The sequence below is a fragment of the Pocillopora verrucosa genome, chromosome 2, assembly GCF_036669915.1.
Source record: "Pocillopora verrucosa isolate sample1 chromosome 2, ASM3666991v2, whole genome shotgun sequence".
In the NCBI taxonomy this organism is placed as follows: domain Eukaryota; kingdom Metazoa; phylum Cnidaria; class Anthozoa; order Scleractinia; family Pocilloporidae; genus Pocillopora; species Pocillopora verrucosa.
In genome coordinates this window covers 17,874,309-17,893,321 of record NC_089313.1, presented here as the reverse complement: position 1 = coordinate 17,893,321, position 19,013 = coordinate 17,874,309, and the positions used below count along the sequence as shown (strand labels likewise).

Genomic DNA, 19,013 nt, shown 5'->3' with positions numbered 1-19,013 from the left:
GGATACATATTTATTGAAATAATGTGATGATTTGTCATGAAATATAACCTTACATGCCTTGGAATGTCTGCAAAATACCAGTATAAGTCCCTCTGATGGGAAACCATCCTTGATAGCTAAATATAAACCTCTGCCTCTTGCACATCTTGATATGTGCCAGTCACAGAGGTATTTTGTTATCATTCCTACATTAAACCTAATTAAAATAAACCTGGGGCAATTGCTGATCTTAGGGGGGAAAATATAGTTGACCCATCTTAGCAGCTCAAATGTGATAAAGAAAAAGGAAGAAAAGTACACCAGAATGGAGGAAGCTAAAATCATCTCATATCCAACAAGCACAAGTGGAATAATTGTTTTATTAAAAACACCCTTAAATATAGATAAATCTTCCCAACCTTATTTTGTAAGTAGGGTACAGCTACACATATACTACTCTGGGGCCTCCTTGTATTTCTTAACTTGATCACTAGAAATCTCACTCATGAAACAAACTGAGAAATAGGAGGCCAGTCAAAAGTTTGATCTGATAATAAAAACCTCACTAAAACAAATTTTTCTTATAAATTCACATACCTCTGTCTTAAAGACTTAATAAATAAAATTGAATTATAAAATTGAATTCCCATCTGTTGAATCAATGTATTTCAATATTTAAAATAAGGTCAAAAATCTAGTTGGACCTCATTAAAGACTAACTACTCCTTCATTAGTGGGTGAAGAACTTGAAAAACATAATCATAATTGTTTATGTTGAGGTCTTGAACTCAGTTTTCAAGAACATAGGAAACTGTCAATTGTACACCCTCACTTCTTTCTTGATTTAACCCTTTAACTCCCAAGATCTGATTGTTAATTCTCCCCTCTAGCTGCTACATATTTCCTTGTAAATTAGTTATGAGAATTTTGTATTAGATCAAGATAATAGCTTCTACCTAATAAGTTTGAATATTCTCATTACCTATTTTACAGGATAGTGTACAGATATTATAGGTAAAAGTTATTTGTTAATAACTTCTGGGAGTTTAAAGATTAACCAGGAATTACAAGAGGAATTTACTCAATCATACAATGTCAGCTAGTGCAACAGAGGTATCAATATTTGAGCAATAAAAGACATCAAATAAACAAATCTTCTTTCCAATCTAAGACTCATAATTGCCATGATCATCTTGCAGGAAGCACAGAAAAAACTGCAAACTAAACAACAAAGATTTATTCAGTAAAAAGGCAGCTAAGCATATCAAGCTAAAATATTTCAATTCAAACTAATTTTAAATTTTTGGACATTTTTATCATAGTTGAAATATCACAAATTATAAATTGACTTATTTCAAACTTCCTAGTAGGAAACCACTAAAATTCATAGTCATCTGCAAAGAACAGAAAAATAACCAATTGAAAGTAGTACATCCAAACTGTCCCTTCATCAACTGAGTTGATAGTGAACAATTTGCCACTGAAACAAGTTTCAGATCAATATCAGTATCTGGGCAACTGCCCACCTACCCCTCCCCTAACTCAACATTAACCTTAACTTGTTGTCAATTGACTGTTGTTGAGTTAGGGGAGGGGTAGGTGAGCAGTTGCCCAGATACTGATATTGATCCCAAGTTTCTAATGCTGATTTTTTGAGTATTGACCCTTTGTCAGAGCTAAAAGGGCTAACAAAGTATCTGCTATAGAAACTCTCTACAGTAGCCAATTCACATCATCAACTCAGTTGAGAAGGCCAAATTATCTTGCAATCACCTAGGAAGCCTTCCTTTAACAATCACAATAAATATCATTGTGTACCTTGTCTTTCAATTGTTGACACAATCTCAATGCTGCTCCAATGAGTAAAACAGAATCACTGAGTCTTGGGATTGAACAATCAACCTTGTACAACAGGAATGCAAAAATGAGTAAAAAAACTATCAAAAGAATGACAATTGAAAATTTCATGGCCTAACTTAGAAAATATATAAAACTGACAATGGCAATGTTTTTTTGTTGTTGTTGCAAAATAGACAAGTTTACCATACCTCAAAGTGACTTGTGATTTCCATCCATTTGTTATTAAATTCACTGTTTATATGCAAAGGAAAAGATTATCAAATTTGATTAAATGTTCATACCTGATCAAGATTGAGATAAGAGTTACAACATAATGCAGCCACCAAATAGCCAAATAGAAGGTTTATAACAAGACAAGACATAATGATGAGCATAACTGAAGTGTATCTGCTCTCATCCTGATTATTGTCATTCCCATGAAGTACAGAGTACAAAATTCTAATGCACAATTCTACCAAAGAGGTATTCAACAATCACAAATCACATCAGCATGCTTGTCTGGATGAGTAATTTCTGAAAGGACTGTTCTAAGAACTCTGTGACCATCATTTCTACAACCAAAATTTCAGTGATGTTATCCATCAACACTAAACATTGATAAAGAGATAATGACTCCTACTCAGGTTGCCAAAATCTATAGCCAATGACCAACAAGAGCTTTTTTCAAGAAAACCCACACAAGGGGAGATCTCTTAGACAGCTGGAGAATTCACCAGCTACTTAACATAATTCTCTGGCTTCATTTTGATGGTCTGAGCTATTTTTTTATTCAGAGGTGGAAAATATCCTCCTGTTATTTCACCTTTTTACTCCTGCAACTACATTCCTTAGCCCTTTAAACCCTAAGAGTGACCAGAATCTAATTTCTCCTCACAGTAATATCTCTGAGTCATTCAATTAGATCATGAGAATAAAGGAAATGATTGCTAACCAAACAAGCTTTGATTGCTAAACAAATTCTCCTTGTCAGCACCAAAAGAAATGTCTAGAGAAGAGTATGGAGATTATGGATACTGATATCAGAGTGTACAGGGTTAATGAAAACCCTGCCTTCACTCCTTATGATCACACTATACAAAGTGAAAAAGTGCTTACAATGTCTGTCCAACAGGGTCATTCTCTTGAGGAGGCTTCTAAATGGGAGGTAAAAAAACAATAACATTAAAAATCAGTTAATATACAGTTTGTGATGCATGCACATGTTATCAAATTCTTGATATGTAAACACACACAGTAATGCTTATTTAAAGAAACTTACTGAACTTTGAGGTGGAACAGGAAGTGTTGTTAAAGTGTAAATTGACAAGACAAGTTTGTCACTATTGAGGCAGAAGTATGCTACCACATCATCTGGCAACCCAGGCTTGAACACTCTCTGAAAGAGAAGGAACAGTACTCAAAAAGTGATGCAAGCATACCATTTAAAGCTAACTATTTATCATTAAAAATTAATAAATATTCAGGTGTACCTGGTCACCAGATGCCAACATATCTAAAACTGGTGTTTTGTCAGGCAAAGATAGTCTGGTCTTTCCTTTTGTCAAGAGGCTTGTTATTTCTTCTACAACCTAATAAAAAATTATTAAATTGGAACAAAAACAAACTAAGTTGAATTGTCTGTAAACACAACTGAGACCCTTCCAACCAGGGAACAAAATGTCTTTTTGTTCAACATTATGAAATGAATATTTCAAAATCTCTTACCTTGCTGACTTCTTTTCCAGAAGAAAATTTACAGTTACCTTTGGTTTCTTGAACCTTCTCAATAGCAAGTTGCAAGTAGTTTATAGCATCTTGAATCTACAAAAATGAAATATTATTGACATTAATTAGTCACCAAATAAAACATGATCAAGTAAAATTAACTCCAGATGTTAAAACTGGGTTGGAAATAAGCAAAGTAAATGTAAAGAAAAGAGCTCTTCAAAATGAAAAAAAAAGATATTTTCACCTGTTTTAATTTCCATGGCAGCCGCTCTCTAACAAACACACGGAAACCAGAGCTTGAGACTTTAGGAAGTTTAAATTTGAGGTCCTGCAAAAAATGTTTGATGGCAGGTTGATAACACTCCTGAATCAGATTTCTCTTATACACAGTACATGTATAAAGGTTGGTGAACTTCCTCTATATCAGCTCTCATAGAACCTAGTTCTGATCCTTTAGGTTACATTTAAGACTGTATCACTGAGTATTTCATAGCCAGATAAAAAAAAGCAACCTCAAAGAATAGGTATTAAGTAACTCACAGCTTTTGAAATGTTTTCACCTTCCACAGCAACATAACCTTTAAGGGCATCACTGCTGTAATAGAAAAATTAACTTGTATGAGATTCATCAAATAAATTTTAAAAGATTTTAGCCCTTAATTAAATGTTTAATTTGAATATAAAAATTTAACAATAAGCCTTTGTCTTACTTGGGTGTGGAAAGCATAAAGTAATCTTGTGGCTTTATTTCTCCTAAAAAATTTGACAAAAATAAGAGTATGTTTATTCAAAAAATTATTGAATAGACAAAAAAAGGATTTGGAAATTGAACAGATATTGAGAATAACCCAAAAAAATGCATTTCACGTTCTTGTTCCTACCCTGTAATTCTCCTGTGGGTCCCTTTGATGGTACACTTGTTAGTTTTAAACATTTTGAACATTCCTTCAATTCAAATAATTAAATGAAAATTTAAAATATATATATTTTTTTCACTGTTCCTTAAATTCTTAACTTTCACTAAAATTGTCTTAACCCTTTAACTCCCAGGAGCGATTTAAAACTAATTTCTCTCTGAAATATCCATACATAGTCCAGTAAACAGGTAATGAGAATACTTAAACTTATCAGGTAGAAGTTGTTACCTTGATCTAACATCAACTTCTTGTGATTTGCTTACAAGGAAACGCAGTAGGTAGAGGGAGAATTAAAAGTCAGATCTTGGGAGTTAAAGGGTTAAGCCCCTCAACAAACCCACCCTCTGTTCAGTAAGTAAACTAACAATTCTAGAAAATGAAGAAACAAATAATTAAGATGTAATAGATAAAACTATAGGTTTGACAAGATTGTAATTTCCCAGTGTGATGAAGGAGTCAAAGACATAACCAGCCACAGCCAGGTTCTCTCCTTCTATTATCACTAAAGCTATGCTAAGCATGCCATGTACAAGATACACCAGCCTAATGATATGCACGTTGGATTCCCAACTGAGATGGGTTGTGTCCTCATGTACTGGTACACAAAGGAACGAAACATTAACGAACATGCGTCACAACTCCATGTATGGATATGAAAACAATAGGAATTCCCCCTTGTACCGGTACACCAGGACAGCCCCCTGAGATGTTTAGGTTCAAGACCCTGCTACATCATTGTGCTATGTTCTGAGGCAAGATACCTAACTTCCTCAGTGCCTCTCCAAACTGTGAGGGAGCCCTTAAAGATGCTGGGGGTGGAGCAGAGGGGGGAGGCAACCTATGAAAGCCCCACATCTCAGGAGGAGAAGAGATACTCTCAGTCGCACTGGGCTACTTGGCCTCTAAGACTTGAGCTCAGCCATGCCATGAAGATAACCTTACCATATGCTTCTTTATTATGACATCATCTTGGCTTACGAGTTCTGACAGAGCTATTTAAAGTCAAAGGTGCATGTACGATTCAGTTCATCATATTATCTGTTCTACAATTCCACTTTCTTCGTTTAAAGCTTGATGACAATGTGAATGTCAGTGGCTCTATATTCCGACGGTAGCTGTTCCATGTGTCATTAGCACACACAGACACACACGTACAAGACAACATTTATCATCATTTATAGCTGATGAATATACCTTTCACTTTATATTTTGATTGAATCCACCCCAAAAAGTTCTTTAGAGCATCTCTCTCTTAAACAAAATGACTACAAGGACTAGCAGGGGGTGTGTTAGAATTTAAATTTACCTGTAAAATGTTTCCAAGTTGGATCAGCACCTTCGGTACATGTTCACGCAGCAACCACTCAAACTCCAACCTCTTTATGAAGAAAAGACAAATGAATTTATCAAAAACCGTTTTAAATGCTCTCCTGCTTTCATTTTGATACACTTTCTGATTTCCTACCAAGACTTGCATATCTTCATCTTCCAGTACCTCCGCCATGTTGGTACATTATGATTACGATATTTGAAGTAGTGTACTTCTTCCTATGACTGTTCTTTGAGCCCGCGGAACAATAACAGTGCTTCTCAGTCTCCTCTCGGATATATTCATCCATGTGCTGTCGATATTTAAAAGGCTGAAATGATTATTCTCCAGAGGGTTGTATCTTCATTTCTTCTTCTTGGTAAGTATTTATAGCGTTGTTTCCTGAAGGAAACGTCAGTTATTTTCAATGCATGGTTTCTGTTTCATTACAGTACCGATTATTGCCGCCAGTGATTTTGGAGGTTTTGGACCCGATGATCCTCAGACAGGATTCGAATTTGGCGCTGTCACGGTACACCGAGTGATTAAATTTCTTACTTCATTTGATTTCTTTCTCGATACACATTTGTATTTTTGAATGCATCATCGTCATAGAGATTGCGTTATATTTTACAATATATGTATTTCTAAGTGAAAACACACGGCACAGTGGTTAGCATTGTTCTCGACATCTATTGTTGTCTAAATTACAGATAAAACATCACTAACACCATTCATGGAATGTAAATAGTAATATAAACGTGGCAGAAAAATAACTGATAAAAGAAGCACCCGCAAATTTAGATTATAATTTATGAACGATCTTACAGAATTTCATATATGAACGATCTTACAGAAAGACGAAAATTTCGTGATCTGTCAGCTATCTGAGCACCGTGTGAAATATAGATTTAAGATAATTATTTCCTATTGCATAGGGAGGTCTTTGTCTTAAGATCTTTGAAGGGGGGTGGGGGATAGTGGTTTACAAAAATACGAGCTATCAAGTAAAAGTAGTGATTGTTATTATTGCTGTTTACTCAGTTTTAACTCAAAGATGGAATCAGCTTTGTGCGTTTTTAGTAGCTATTTTAATCTTTTGATTTGTTTTCAGGATTCCAAACTTGAAAATGAAACAGATATCTCTCCCATAGGTACATTAACTAATTATCCAATTGAAATAATAATAATAATTATTCATAGTGTTAACCCTTAAAATGCCAGAAGTGATTATGATGTAACTTCTCCATATAATATCCATACATTATCCACCAAACAGGTAATGAGAATACTCAAACTTTTCAGGTAGAAGTTATCTTGATCTAACTCCAAATTCTTGTTATTAATTTACAAGGAAACATGTAGCAGCTAGAGGGTAGAATTAAGATTTTAGTTTATTCCACTGTTACTTTTTGATGATTATGTATTTTTCAGAATAGATACTAAATGACACAGTATTTTTGGATGCTGTGTGGCAAATGTTTAAAAAAAAAAATTATTAATGATCTCTAGAGGAATGAGGTTACTTTGTTTTCAAGTTGTGACCATGAGCGTGACTTGTGGTGTGTGCCATACATTGAGGTTTTAAAACTTTTTTTCCGCAGGATTAAAGGATATAGTTATTGTCATCAGAAGTCAACATAATGCTTTTCATGTCAAAAAAGCAAAAGCTCTCAGACAAACCCTGAATGAGCAAGCAGAAGCTCTAGGAGAAAAGGTAACTGCTAAAATCTTGACTTATCTAAAGCTAATAGAAATCTTTTTAGGTAAGGAGTCTTGTAACTAATTGATTTTTATATTTAAATGTGAATTCAAATCAATCATTTTCCAGGATCACTTAGAACTTAAAATGATGCACGAGGATTGGGCACCCCATGGGGCCTGGACTATTCTTCCAGCAATAAATAGGTAAGACTGAGTAGTTTTAGTACCAGGAATTTTTTTTTTGAAAGTCCAAAATCATTAAAGGAATATATTATTAAACATGACTTGACCTAAGAAAAGTTTTAATTATACAGTGTATGTTTGAGAATTGGCTTTTTACATGAATGGTAAAAAAAATGCATTTTTCATTTTGTTCTAGCTTGGTTGGAGATTATGGTAATAACAAGAGATGGATATTTTTTTGTGAGGATGAGACCACCATCAATTTATCAGGACTTGTTCAAGTCCTAAACAAATATGATGCAAGACAGGTGTGATAAAAAAAGTAACTTGTCTGAATTGTAGCTGTGATGACAATGAGATAAGCCATAACTGTAGAAAATTGGAACTAACTGTATAACTTTTGAGCTCCCACAAGTATAGAATTAATATATATTTCTCCTCACAATTTCAAGACATTACCCCGCAAACAGGTAATGAGAATAGATATGCTTGTCAAGTGGAAGTGTTATCACAATATTACAAAAAATTCTCTTCACTAACTTACAAGGAAGTGTGTAGCACCTAGAATAAAGAATTGAATCAGATCTTAGGAGGTTAAGGGTTCTAGAATACCATAAATGTATGGAAGTCATGACAGTTGCTGCACTAATATCAGCTTCTCTCTCTTTTGCTCCCTTTTTCATGTTGTAATAATATACATGTAAAAATAATGGACTTCTGATTTGCTGAAAACAAGTGTATTTTTTTTATGTAACACAAGTGCAAAATTGTAGCACAAGTGCAAAGTTGTAACACAAGAGCAGATTACAAATGGCACGCACGCTGTCAAAATTTTGTCTGTCTTGACTTTCTATGATGCTCTTTCATGTAAATTATTTGTAAGTTCTAACATGATTTCTCAAGCAATTTCATGAAAATAAGCACTTGTAAATTTTTTCAAAGACTAAAAATTGCAATGGCCTGGATTTTTGTTGTCTTCAAAAAATTTGCTAATGTTTATTAATGCCAAATTGCACCCAAAATAATGTTATTACCCATATAATATGACAGAGGAAAAAGTGGGTGGGGGAGGGGTGGAAAAGGACCCACTGACCCTCTTGAAGCCCTTGAAGCTTTCAAGGGGAATTTATCATATCTGTTCTTTTGTGATTTTTCATCAGGAGATGTTTCTTGGACATGCCATTCAAGATGAACAACCAGCGATTATTCATCACTTTGCATTCCATCAGGACCCATCACAGTTCTCTTTTCCTGACTTTTCAGCTGGATGGGCTTTGTCTGTACCACTACTGAACAGGCAAGTTAGAACACCCTCTAGTCTGAGTTCCTAGTCAAAGAAGAAAGTTTCCTTCCTTTATTTATATGTGTATTAATTTTTTAATATATTTATCTACCTATTAAACGTTTATTTATTTTTACTCTGAGCTAGCAATCTCATTTCTTTATTTAGGTAGCCTATCTAAAAGACAGTTTTTCTAGCCTCTTAGTTGTAGCTGGCTAATCTTTACTTTGTCATCTTAGTGAAGATTTAGTGGCGCTGTGAGAATAAACGGGTCTACCGACACAATAGATATTACCATGCTGAAGCTTGTCTCGAGTTATCAAGTATGAAAACGTGTCTAATGCGTAGAGAAGAATGGCCGATATTTAAGTTTTTTTTAAGGGAAATGGTTTATTTGAACAATAGTTTTAACTTTTTTTGAATAAAAAGAAAAATATTAATAAAACGAATGACTTCCTCCACTACTGATATCCATAACACTTAAACTACTACTGATCGTCAAACAGAGTTGTTAAATTACCTATAAAACTATGCAAAGAACTGGGAAGTTAGCGTTTACGAAAATCAGCGATGATGAATGCTTTCACGCAAAAATACGAAAACAGAGATAGCTATTAATTTGCAATCGTATCTAGTCCGACTTCTGAAAATATTCAAAGACAGTTCACCTTGGGAAAAAAAAGATGGGAGAACAGCGAAATGAAATTGTGGCCTTAATCCGAGGATTACCATAGAGCGAATATTTTTTTTTCTTTCCCAACCTCGTTTTTCTGTGCTTGGCCATTTTTTCCCATTTTGCTAGAGACGCTTCTTTGTTTAACCCTTTAACTGTAATAAGTGACCGAGATAAAATTTCTCCCTACATTGTCAATAAAATTTCTTATAGACAAGTGACGAGAATGAAGAAAAACATGAATTAAGGATTTGTTAATTTAATACCAAATTCTGCAAACTAACATCATGATTTAATGATAGAAATAAAGGACAAAAATTAACGAGATCCGGGAATCAAAGGGTTTAAAATTTATCCCCAGAACTTTTAAAACAGAGTTGAATGCCAAATTCAAACTGAATACAGAATCAGACCTTAAAACTTGAGTAGTTTGAAAGCACGTGACAGCCACCGTCCCAATCACAATTCTTTCACTCGTTATAGAACTTAAATCAGTTTATTTCCTTATCTACAATTCTATTTACAAAAGTTACACTCCTTTCTAAAACAAACGCAAAAAACTGAAATAAAAAAGTACATAAATGTTGTAACCTTGATTGCTCTCAATTTGTTTTAAAAAAATAGAATTGGAAAAAGACTTCAAGCTGATCCACCAAGGTCTGACTTTACTATTGACGTACAACACGAGGTAAGGGATTCAAATAGTATACAATTACTTGTGAATTCAGCGAGAAAATTAATTATTTTACTGCTTCAGGAGAATACCTTGTTCCTGAAAAGTCACTGTACAATTTTGTCAATTCACAATTTTACAAGTTCTTGAACACCTTCCGCGTACGTCTTTTAATCAAAGTCTTTGTCGAGATGTCTCCAGTCACAAGTTCTGCTAACAGCGTCCGTCTCGTTCACGTCTTGAGTATTTCGTCGAGATGTTGTAGTCCTAAGTTTTAAATTGCTTTCGTCTCGTCCAGTTTTGTAGAAGTCGCTCGTCTGTCTTCAAGTCACAAAGTCTAAATTCAGCGTCCGTTTCATGCGTTTCGTCCCTTAGTCTTCACGTGTATAATCTAGTATCTTTCAAATCGCTTTACTTTGTGCTGGTGTACTTTGTAACGGCTTTTGTTCCTTCACTGACCGCGTGTTTCGCCAGTTCACCGGGCAGAAGCAGTCGAATGGCGGTCTGAATTTCGCGAGAGCTGATTGTAGACTTTTTGTTGTAGTTGGCGAGTCGAGAAGACTCGGTTGCAATTCGCTCGAAGATGTCGTTGACGAACGAGTTCAAAATACTCATGGCTTTGCTGGATATTCCGGTGTCTGGATGAACTTGTTTCAGAACTTTGTAGATGTAGATAGCGTAACTTTCCTTTCTTCGTCTACTTCTCTTTCCTTTGCTGTCTCCACTCTTGACTTTTCCGGTCATCTTTGTCTCTTGCTTCTTTCCTGCGGTTTTTGGTGGCATCTTCAGTGTTTCTCTCTGTAGTACAGTAGTACAATTGATTGATAACAACTTTGGTTGGTTTCGGTTTTATAGAAAAATTTGCGATGCTTAATTTACAAACGGATCGAAATTTGCAGTATTTCATTGGCTGTTGAGCAGGGAAGTTGGGAACTGCACGGAGAATTTACGCTGGTATCATCATTAATTAGCAACATTCTTCCACGAAGTTTTAACAAGTTGTAATTCTTCTATTCAAAACTCAGAGAAGAAAAAGAAAGAAAATTCTTACCAGACTATACCTTACGCCGACGAAGGGACGAACTAAAATGAAAATAAATGATTTTTTACCAGCCATGTTTTGGATAGATTTAAGAAAACCCCGTGTTTTTGTTAAAATATAACACTCGCCATGTTGAAATGTTTATATTCCCACCCGTTCCCGTGAGATCGAATTCTAAAGTAATATCTCATTAGACTGGATTGTTACTTTTTCTTAGGTGGCAATGTTCATTCGTGACGAGGGTCGAGGCACGCTGCTCACAGATGTACCCGAGTTCTGCACTAGCGAACCTAGGGACAATCAGGAATGTGTGACGTCTTTGAAAACTGGGGGCCCTAACTGTGTACGTTCATAGTATAAGTTTTAGTTTAAGAGTGAGGGGGGTCTGTACTTAATTATAAACTTATAAATAGGCTAAATGGCATTTTCATTTTTTCATATTTTTTCGTGAAATGTAGACCTTTTTGAGGAGATAATGTGGGGTCCCATAACCTTGGCCACAAGCAGCGAACTCGAGTAATAGCTAGCAGACTGAAAATATTGTTAAATGCGGGAACAGAAAATTTGAAAAAAATTGGGAACAACTGCAGACCGAAATAAAGCAAGGTTTAAACCTATTTGGTTCTAAGTATTGTGTGTAAAGGATCGTCTCTAAGAACTCTATGGGATTTCCTCAGGGTGAGCCGCTATCTTCGGACAATATATTTTTCGCTGTCAAGACTACAAAGAAATACCACAAAGACAGAGGTATACTTGACTTCATATTTTCTTGTAATGTAAGTTGAATTCATTGTGTAAAAAGGAAATGCCTGGTCATGCCAGGTATCCTAAGGCTCGTGTACGTAACCTTAATTTTTGCTGGAGACCTAATTGCAACTATGTTGTTGTTACTATCGGCTAAATTTGGCGATTTAGCTTTGTTAAAGATATAATCACTTCTACATTGATTTAGACTGTTTTTCGTCTTGGTCTTCGATGGCTTTTGGTAATTTTAAATTAACCTTAATGCTACCATCTTGAGGTCATAATTTATAGCACTACAAATAAAAAATATTTATTTCTTTTCAGTGCCTATTGTGCAGAAGACGGTTGGAAAGCACGCCAAACACATTGTGTACTACAGCGAGACAGAGGATCTCTCCATACCAACAGAGAACATTGGAGTACCTAATACCGAGAGAGGTAAAGTCAGTTATTGAATAAATATTTGTTGAGAAACTTTACAAGAGGGGGAACTTTTGAACATCGATTTCCGGTGGAACGTTCCAGAACTACCCAACAAGTAGATATTTGCTCCAATTCCTTGTCGAATGGAAGTTTTGGAAACCACCTTGAATCGTATTCTTTAAAACGCTTATACTGACAAGACGGTTTTCAGTTGTGGAGATTTTGCCAATTTGCTAAGACAGTTTTTGTTTTTTTTAACACGTTTTGTGGCCGAGTCTCTTCCCCCCCCCCCCCCTGCTAAGTTTACTGAAGTTATCCTCCGACGAAAATCCGTCTTCGTAAATATGTGGAGCTTTGATCCATCAAGTTTGGTAAACTGGCGGTAAAAAAAGCTGCTGGAGAATGTTTAAGCTCTTAAGTCAATCAATGAGCTTAAATTCCGATGAATAAACAAGACAACCATAGCTAAATCAACATTCTAGTCATGGTGCAATCCGTTAATACGACCGCCGCCATTACATGTCAATTTATTCCAAACAACAGGTTGGTCCGAGTAGCGAGGTTGTGAAAGGAAATGGTGGGAATATATTTCATTATAGCCGGGGCAGAAGTTATTTTATCAGTGCCAGTCTCCTTTGCTAATAAAGAAGGCTATATTTTAGGTTGCTCTGGCCAATGAAACGAAATGTGACGCTCTGAAAGGAAACTGGATCAAGCTTTGTTTTATTTTGCTTATGGGTTGCTCACATCGCTGAGCAGCTTAAGAGAGAAAGTGTCTGGTAGTCTATTATCTTGGTTTCCGCTTTTTTGGGGGTTGGTAATGTATTTACATTGGTATTTGTACTGAATTATGGTACATTCGAATCGTGACTTAGAATCTTTCTAGAATCTTCTATGTTCCATCTTCTATGTTCCCTGCGTTTTCTCTCCTTCTGTGGCAGCAAGTTTAGTCAAAACAAATAAGTAAAAGAGGGGAACAGGTCTCATACGGTTTTCGGTTCAGTTTCATTCATCGGTGAGGTGGAATTTTGGTTGAAAATCCTGTCCATCTCTTTAAAAGAACCCCTCCAGAGGTTGCCCCGTCTCTTGTCTCTTGTGGTGACCCTTTCTAGTTGCTGGTTTATAAACTTGTCTTCGTAGATTGTTCAAACCGTCTTTCTCTCGTATATTCATTCGCTTAACCTCAAGAGTAGAGCTCAAGATCGGTAAGAATGTCCTCTTGCCTTCTAAGCCGGGTTTAACTCGGTTTTTTCTGCCTCCCAAATAATTTTCATCGTAGATGACTAAAGGATGTCGTCTCTGTTGAGAAAAGTCAGCACCCTGAGACAAAGACGTTGCTCTTCCTACTGTATTCTTTCGGGGAATCACTGGCCGACCTTGAAGTGGAAAATCACAACAATGCATTCTTCTACCTGGTCTTTTTCCATCGCTGTTCACGAATTCAGTTCTCGCAGTAATACCGGGGAAAGTTAATCTCGGTATGTCGACAGCCCCGTTGACTTTGGACATCGTTTCATCTTTGTTAAGTAACTCTTGATAAAAGCTTCCTTGCCTCAGAATTTTTCCTCTACCTTTTTCGTCTCTGGGGCGAACGGAATCCCTTCGCGCGACAGCCATTTCAGAACCATTGCGACATATTTGCGGTAGAACAAACTTTCTGCCCTCGCTGTTGAGTGTACGTCGCATTCCTAACTCTTCCCGCTTGGAATTTGCCCTCGCTCTCCTCTGTAAGCATCTATGAAAATATAGTGATAATTTTTAATTGTAGCCAGTCTTTATGTCATTGTAGATACGCAGTTTACGACTGATCGGTTTTAAGACGAAAGGCAGTCGTTAATCTGTCTATCGGCTAAACTGTCTACAAAGCTCTAGCATTTGTTCTTAGAGGATAAAGTGCTACTTTAAACCTGGTTAGAAGATTTACTGTCGTGTCTACTTTTATCAGATGTCATCACTTGCACATAAACAAACAATAGATATTAATAAACAGAAGATTTAAGATACTTAACATTGAATGATCTTCCTGTTACAGTGACCCAGACGATACCAGACTTGTTTTTGCTCCCAAAATAAATCGAATCCTATGCGTGCCTTTGCTGGTAAATCTTGTGAAATAGAAGTAAAATACTTTACTCATCATTTTTAACTTCGTTCAATCTTAAGACCTTCTCTTTCTCAATGGAAATGTCATAAGAAATTGCCTTATGATAGATTTTTCTATCTGAGATAACTTACTTCACTACAATGTCAGTGTAATTAACGCTAGGAAAAAGAAAGGTTTGTAATGAGCTAAAGATGCTCGACAAATGGAGAAATGGAGTTCCTAAAGCTGCTCAAAATGAATCAAACACTTGTAAATGACGGAATGTGGTTGTTGCTAATTTTGATTAGGGTATGTTAACAGAACACTGCATTATAATCGTAGGACAACTGTTGGTGTAAAGAAAAACAAAACATAAACTCCAGTTCTTCTGTTTTGACCATGTATTTTTAAGACGAGGCCACCCAACGTGGAAAGCAATAATAGCCGTAGACAGACGTTCAAATTTCCTACTGGGAATCCACATCACACCGCAGGTTTGCTGCTTACAGAGTGGAAATTAGGTCGCGCCTCCAGCAGAACGCCGGTTGTTTGTTTCATTTGTTGGTGGGGGTGGGGTGGGACAGATTTCGCCAGGAAGCTAAAATTTATAAGTTGTGTACCCATGTAAGGGCTCAGGGCTGTTTCTTCGGTGAAGATGAGCAATATTTCTCGATTTGTAGGTCCGATCCGGAGGAACACTTTCAAATGCCTTGATGAGTGGTTGATCGGTGTGGCTATGATAATAAATTTAAACATCTCTTGTCGCTTCTTCTATTGGAAACCGGTAGAGCTCTGTAGGTTTGAGCCCGAGTTTGAGACCCAAGCTTATAAGAGGAGAAAGGTTAAGACAATGGTAAAGTTTAGTTACGTAGTGTGGTACTGTTTCTATTTCAGGACACTGTGCTAAGTTGGAGGCCATCATCAAGAGATCAGTCGCAGACCCCAGGGCTGCTGACAAACCCTGGCTTGTGATTCTCGATGATGATACGATAATGAGGTAACCTCGATAACTAAACAAGCTGTTGGCTCCTCCACCCAGAAATAGAAACCTTTATCGCAAAATCGGCTCCTTTCCCATCGCCTCGGGAGGGGGGATCTATACGGACGCGTTAAGAACGCAATTCGAGATTGCATCTTACTTCGACTGATAAATAGTGAGGAAAAACCTTATTTTGCGTTCCAGGAAAAGATTATGCGCAGAAAGTATCCATAAGGTTTCGTTACAAATATCAGGGCAGCTTGGCGAGAGAAAAGTAGTCCTTGTCTTCATGGCACAAAGTAATGAAATGAAAATAACATCTATATATTTTCCTAATATTCTTTGATCTTTTGTTTTTTACTTCTTGTTGTTGTTGTTTTTTAACCACTTCCCGCAGCGTACCTCGGCTGCAAAAGTTGTTGGCGTGCTACGATCCAAAGGAACCAACCCTACTGGGTGAACGGTACGGCTATGGACTAACGGGAGGGTTTGGGTACGAGTATATCACGGGTGGAGGAAGGTACGAATTGCATTACTTTTCTAGTCTGACCTTAAACTAGTCCCCGGTCCCCGGCAGTCTCTAAACCATACATCTTCAACTCTGCCAACAGTCCTTTGAGTGACCTTCATGATCTCATCAAACACTAAGAATTTTAATTACCGCGCCATAAGTAGATTAACGAGAGAAAACAGATAGACCGGGAACATTTACCATTCTTTTAGTTTAGTGATTAATACTAAATGTATGTTTTTTGTGGTGTGTATGTCCAGTATGATTCTAAGCCGGAGTGGTATCGAAGCTTTGTTAAGCAGTGGATGCAGCTGTTGGGAACCAGACTCTCCCGACGACATGTGGCTGGGAAATTGTTTCCGCAGATTGGGAGTTCCTCTGACGCACTCCTCAGCTTTTCATCAAGTAAGTCATTTCAAAGGTAATTCTTTGTTATTATTTTGCTTTTTGATAGTAAGCACTCGTTTGAGAGAATGTCAGAATAGATTGACGCACAGTACATCCAAAAACATAGGCTTACTCTGTCACGTCAGTTCAGCATGAACATACAATGAGGTATTTTCAATAGCTGATGAGGACATAGGTAAAACTCGTGCACCAATAGGTTACATGATTCTCGCATTGCCTCTCTCCATTTAGAGGTATAAATGAGTAAGGGTAAAATTTCTGGAAAAAAGAAAACGGAGAAATGCTGGCTGAGGATGACCTAAGATGGTCTGGCGTTAACTCAAGGGGGGAGGGGAGGGGGTGGGAGTAGCAACACTTCTAACCGTTGTATTCCAATGATATTGGGATGAGATCGGGAAGAATAGGGCTGTCCGGCTCCTGAACTGACAGAATGTTAGCCTAAGTGCAAATCCTGGCAGACTTTCTTTAGTTTTGAGAAGTGAAACAATGTTCACTGCTCTAGAAACTCCCTCAGCCTCAATCTTTGTCGTTCCTCTCTTGTTTCAGGCCAAGCCAAATGAGTATGTGCCTTCACTTCTGGCACACCAGACGCCCGTCTCATTCCACAAACATCATGACTTAGATCCACTTTCCGTTTACGAAGAATATCTCAGTTGATATCTCAGAGTGCTCTGTGAAAATGGTGTTGTTAAGTTATGGACAAATTTTTACGTAAAGTGTCTTTGTTCGACAAACTAGAACTCCATGTTTCGAATGAGTAAGCGGACAAAGAAAAATGAAATTTTCAATTACACAATTGCCAGTCAGTGAAAAATTAAAACTTCCAACGACAACCATGTCAGGCAGGGAATTGTGGGTTTTTGAGTGCAGAGTATTTTCCTCAAATGACGAACGTTTCTCTAATAATCTGATAATTTGAAGTAAAATAATATTTCTAGGTAGTAAAGAGATGCAACATTTTAATTCTTTATGTTGTTCGTTGTGTCTTCTTTCTACGCTTGCTTACTGAAATTGCAGAGTTCTCGTCCCTCTCGCATTTCGCCGCTGTCTTAGCCAGTAATTGCAAGGGCACGGTAACGAATTTTTTAATCTGATCGGTCCCATCGGCTGGCATGATTTCCCTTCCTCTGTCCACGGTGAACAGTAACGCCTCCTCGAATCGTCTTGTTGATCTATTTTCGTGAATGAATTGGCAGTAATCTTCTATAATCAGCATTAATCATTCCTCCATCAACGATTGATTTACGCAGTTTAATCTCTGTCCACTTGTACATGGTAAGGAAAGAATCGCACATCAAAGTCACGATACTAAAGGAGATGGTAAAATTTCTGTACAGCCCCATACTACATTATGCATTCAGTTCTTGACTAGAGAAAACAATGAAAAAAACAATACATTTCCATTGGAAAAACAGATTTGTTTTGACAATAGTATGGGGCTGTGCGGAAACTTTACCAAGGAAATGATCACCACTGTTTTGCGTTTTATTTGTGGCCAGTGCCTCCTACAGGAGGTAATGCCACATATGTTATCGAAATGAGTGTGTGATGGTAACAATAGAACGCCGAATTTCACCCGATTTCGACTAGATGTCAGCTATTGTTTTTTTCCAGAGTATCTTCGTAGTTCGACTTTCGCAATAGTGATTATTAGGCGCAGCACAGACAAAAAAAAGACGAATGCCTTTTAAACAAATTTTGCATAAATAACCCAAAATATTTCCTTTTTCAGTTCTTCCCGTGGAAATACAGCGGATGATAAATATTGCACAATCATTTCAGGATGGCGCTTGATAAAAAGAAAACTTTTCCTTGGGGAATTATCTTAACAGGTGTGATCGGCGCACCATGAAACTTAGAGGACGGTTTTTTTCTTTAAGGAGAGAGGATTTCGCTGTTTAAATCAGTGAATTATTCCCAGGAGAGCGAAGATGTAATTTTTCTAACGGTTCTTTCTGTAACATTACAGTCTCGCTTGTGTCCAAAATCGGCCACTACCGTCCAGAATCCCAAATCGGACACTAGTGTCCATAATCCAAAATCGGACACTAGAGGTCAAAATCCAAAATCGGATACTTGTGTCCAGAATGTTTCATTGGTCACTAGCATCCAAAATCCAAAAGCGACCACCAGTGGCCAAAATAAAAAATCGGCCACTAGCGTCCAAAATCGGCCACTACCTTCCAAAATCCAAAATCGGCCACTACCGTCCAAAATCCAAAATCGGCCACTTGTGTCCAAAATTCAAAATCGGCCATTAGTGTCCAAAATTCAAAATTGGCTACTAGTGTCCAAAATCAAAATTCGGCCACTGGCGTCCAAAATCCCAAATCGGCCACTAGTGTCCAAAACTTCTGTTGAGATTAGATTTCCGTTGCCTCCTCAAGCTATTCTTTAAAATAGAAGTGTGAAATGTTTGGTGTAATTAGGAGGCTCTATGTTTCAGTTCACGCCCTCGACAAATCCTCCTGTACTTCCGCAGAGTTTCAGACTACACCAACCAATCACGGATATCACGAGAATTATTGTGTCTCCC

The 19,013-nt window shown here is 37.0% G+C and overlaps 2 protein-coding genes and 1 pseudogene across 2 annotated transcripts; 1 reads left to right on the top strand and 2 right to left on the bottom strand.

Moving 5' to 3' along the window:
* Window positions 1-85: 85 nt before the first annotated feature.
* LOC131790725 (protein rogdi homolog) lies at window positions 86-5,974 on the bottom strand. Its single transcript, XM_059107989.2, has 13 exons — window positions 5,929-5,974; window positions 5,770-5,841; window positions 4,428-4,491; window positions 4,257-4,299; window positions 4,087-4,141; window positions 3,791-3,874; window positions 3,544-3,639; window positions 3,309-3,407; window positions 3,098-3,214; window positions 2,935-2,972; window positions 2,028-2,070; window positions 1,798-1,881; window positions 86-1,200 (listed from the first exon to the last, which is right to left on the bottom strand). The coding sequence occupies exons 1-13, from the start codon at window positions 5,965-5,967 to the stop codon at window positions 1,168-1,170; spliced, it is 867 nt and encodes a 288-aa protein (XP_058963972.2). The 5' UTR covers window positions 5,968-5,974; the 3' UTR covers window positions 86-1,167.
* Window positions 5,975-6,071: 97 nt separating this feature from the next.
* LOC131790554 (beta-1,3-glucosyltransferase) lies at window positions 6,072-17,447 on the top strand. Its single transcript, XM_059107768.2, has 15 exons — window positions 6,072-6,151; window positions 6,225-6,304; window positions 6,887-6,926; window positions 7,377-7,489; window positions 7,604-7,680; window positions 7,856-7,967; window positions 8,820-8,956; window positions 10,239-10,302; window positions 11,547-11,672; window positions 12,007-12,076; window positions 12,398-12,511; window positions 15,474-15,576; window positions 15,956-16,078; window positions 16,330-16,474; window positions 17,024-17,447. Exons 1-15 carry the CDS (start codon window positions 6,109-6,111, stop codon window positions 17,132-17,134), a joined length of 1,458 nt encoding a protein of 485 aa, XP_058963751.2. The 5' UTR covers window positions 6,072-6,108; the 3' UTR covers window positions 17,135-17,447.
* On the bottom strand, window positions 10,155-11,352 carry LOC131790555 (histone H2B.3-like; annotated as a pseudogene).
* Window positions 17,448-19,013: the final 1,566 nt, after the last annotated feature.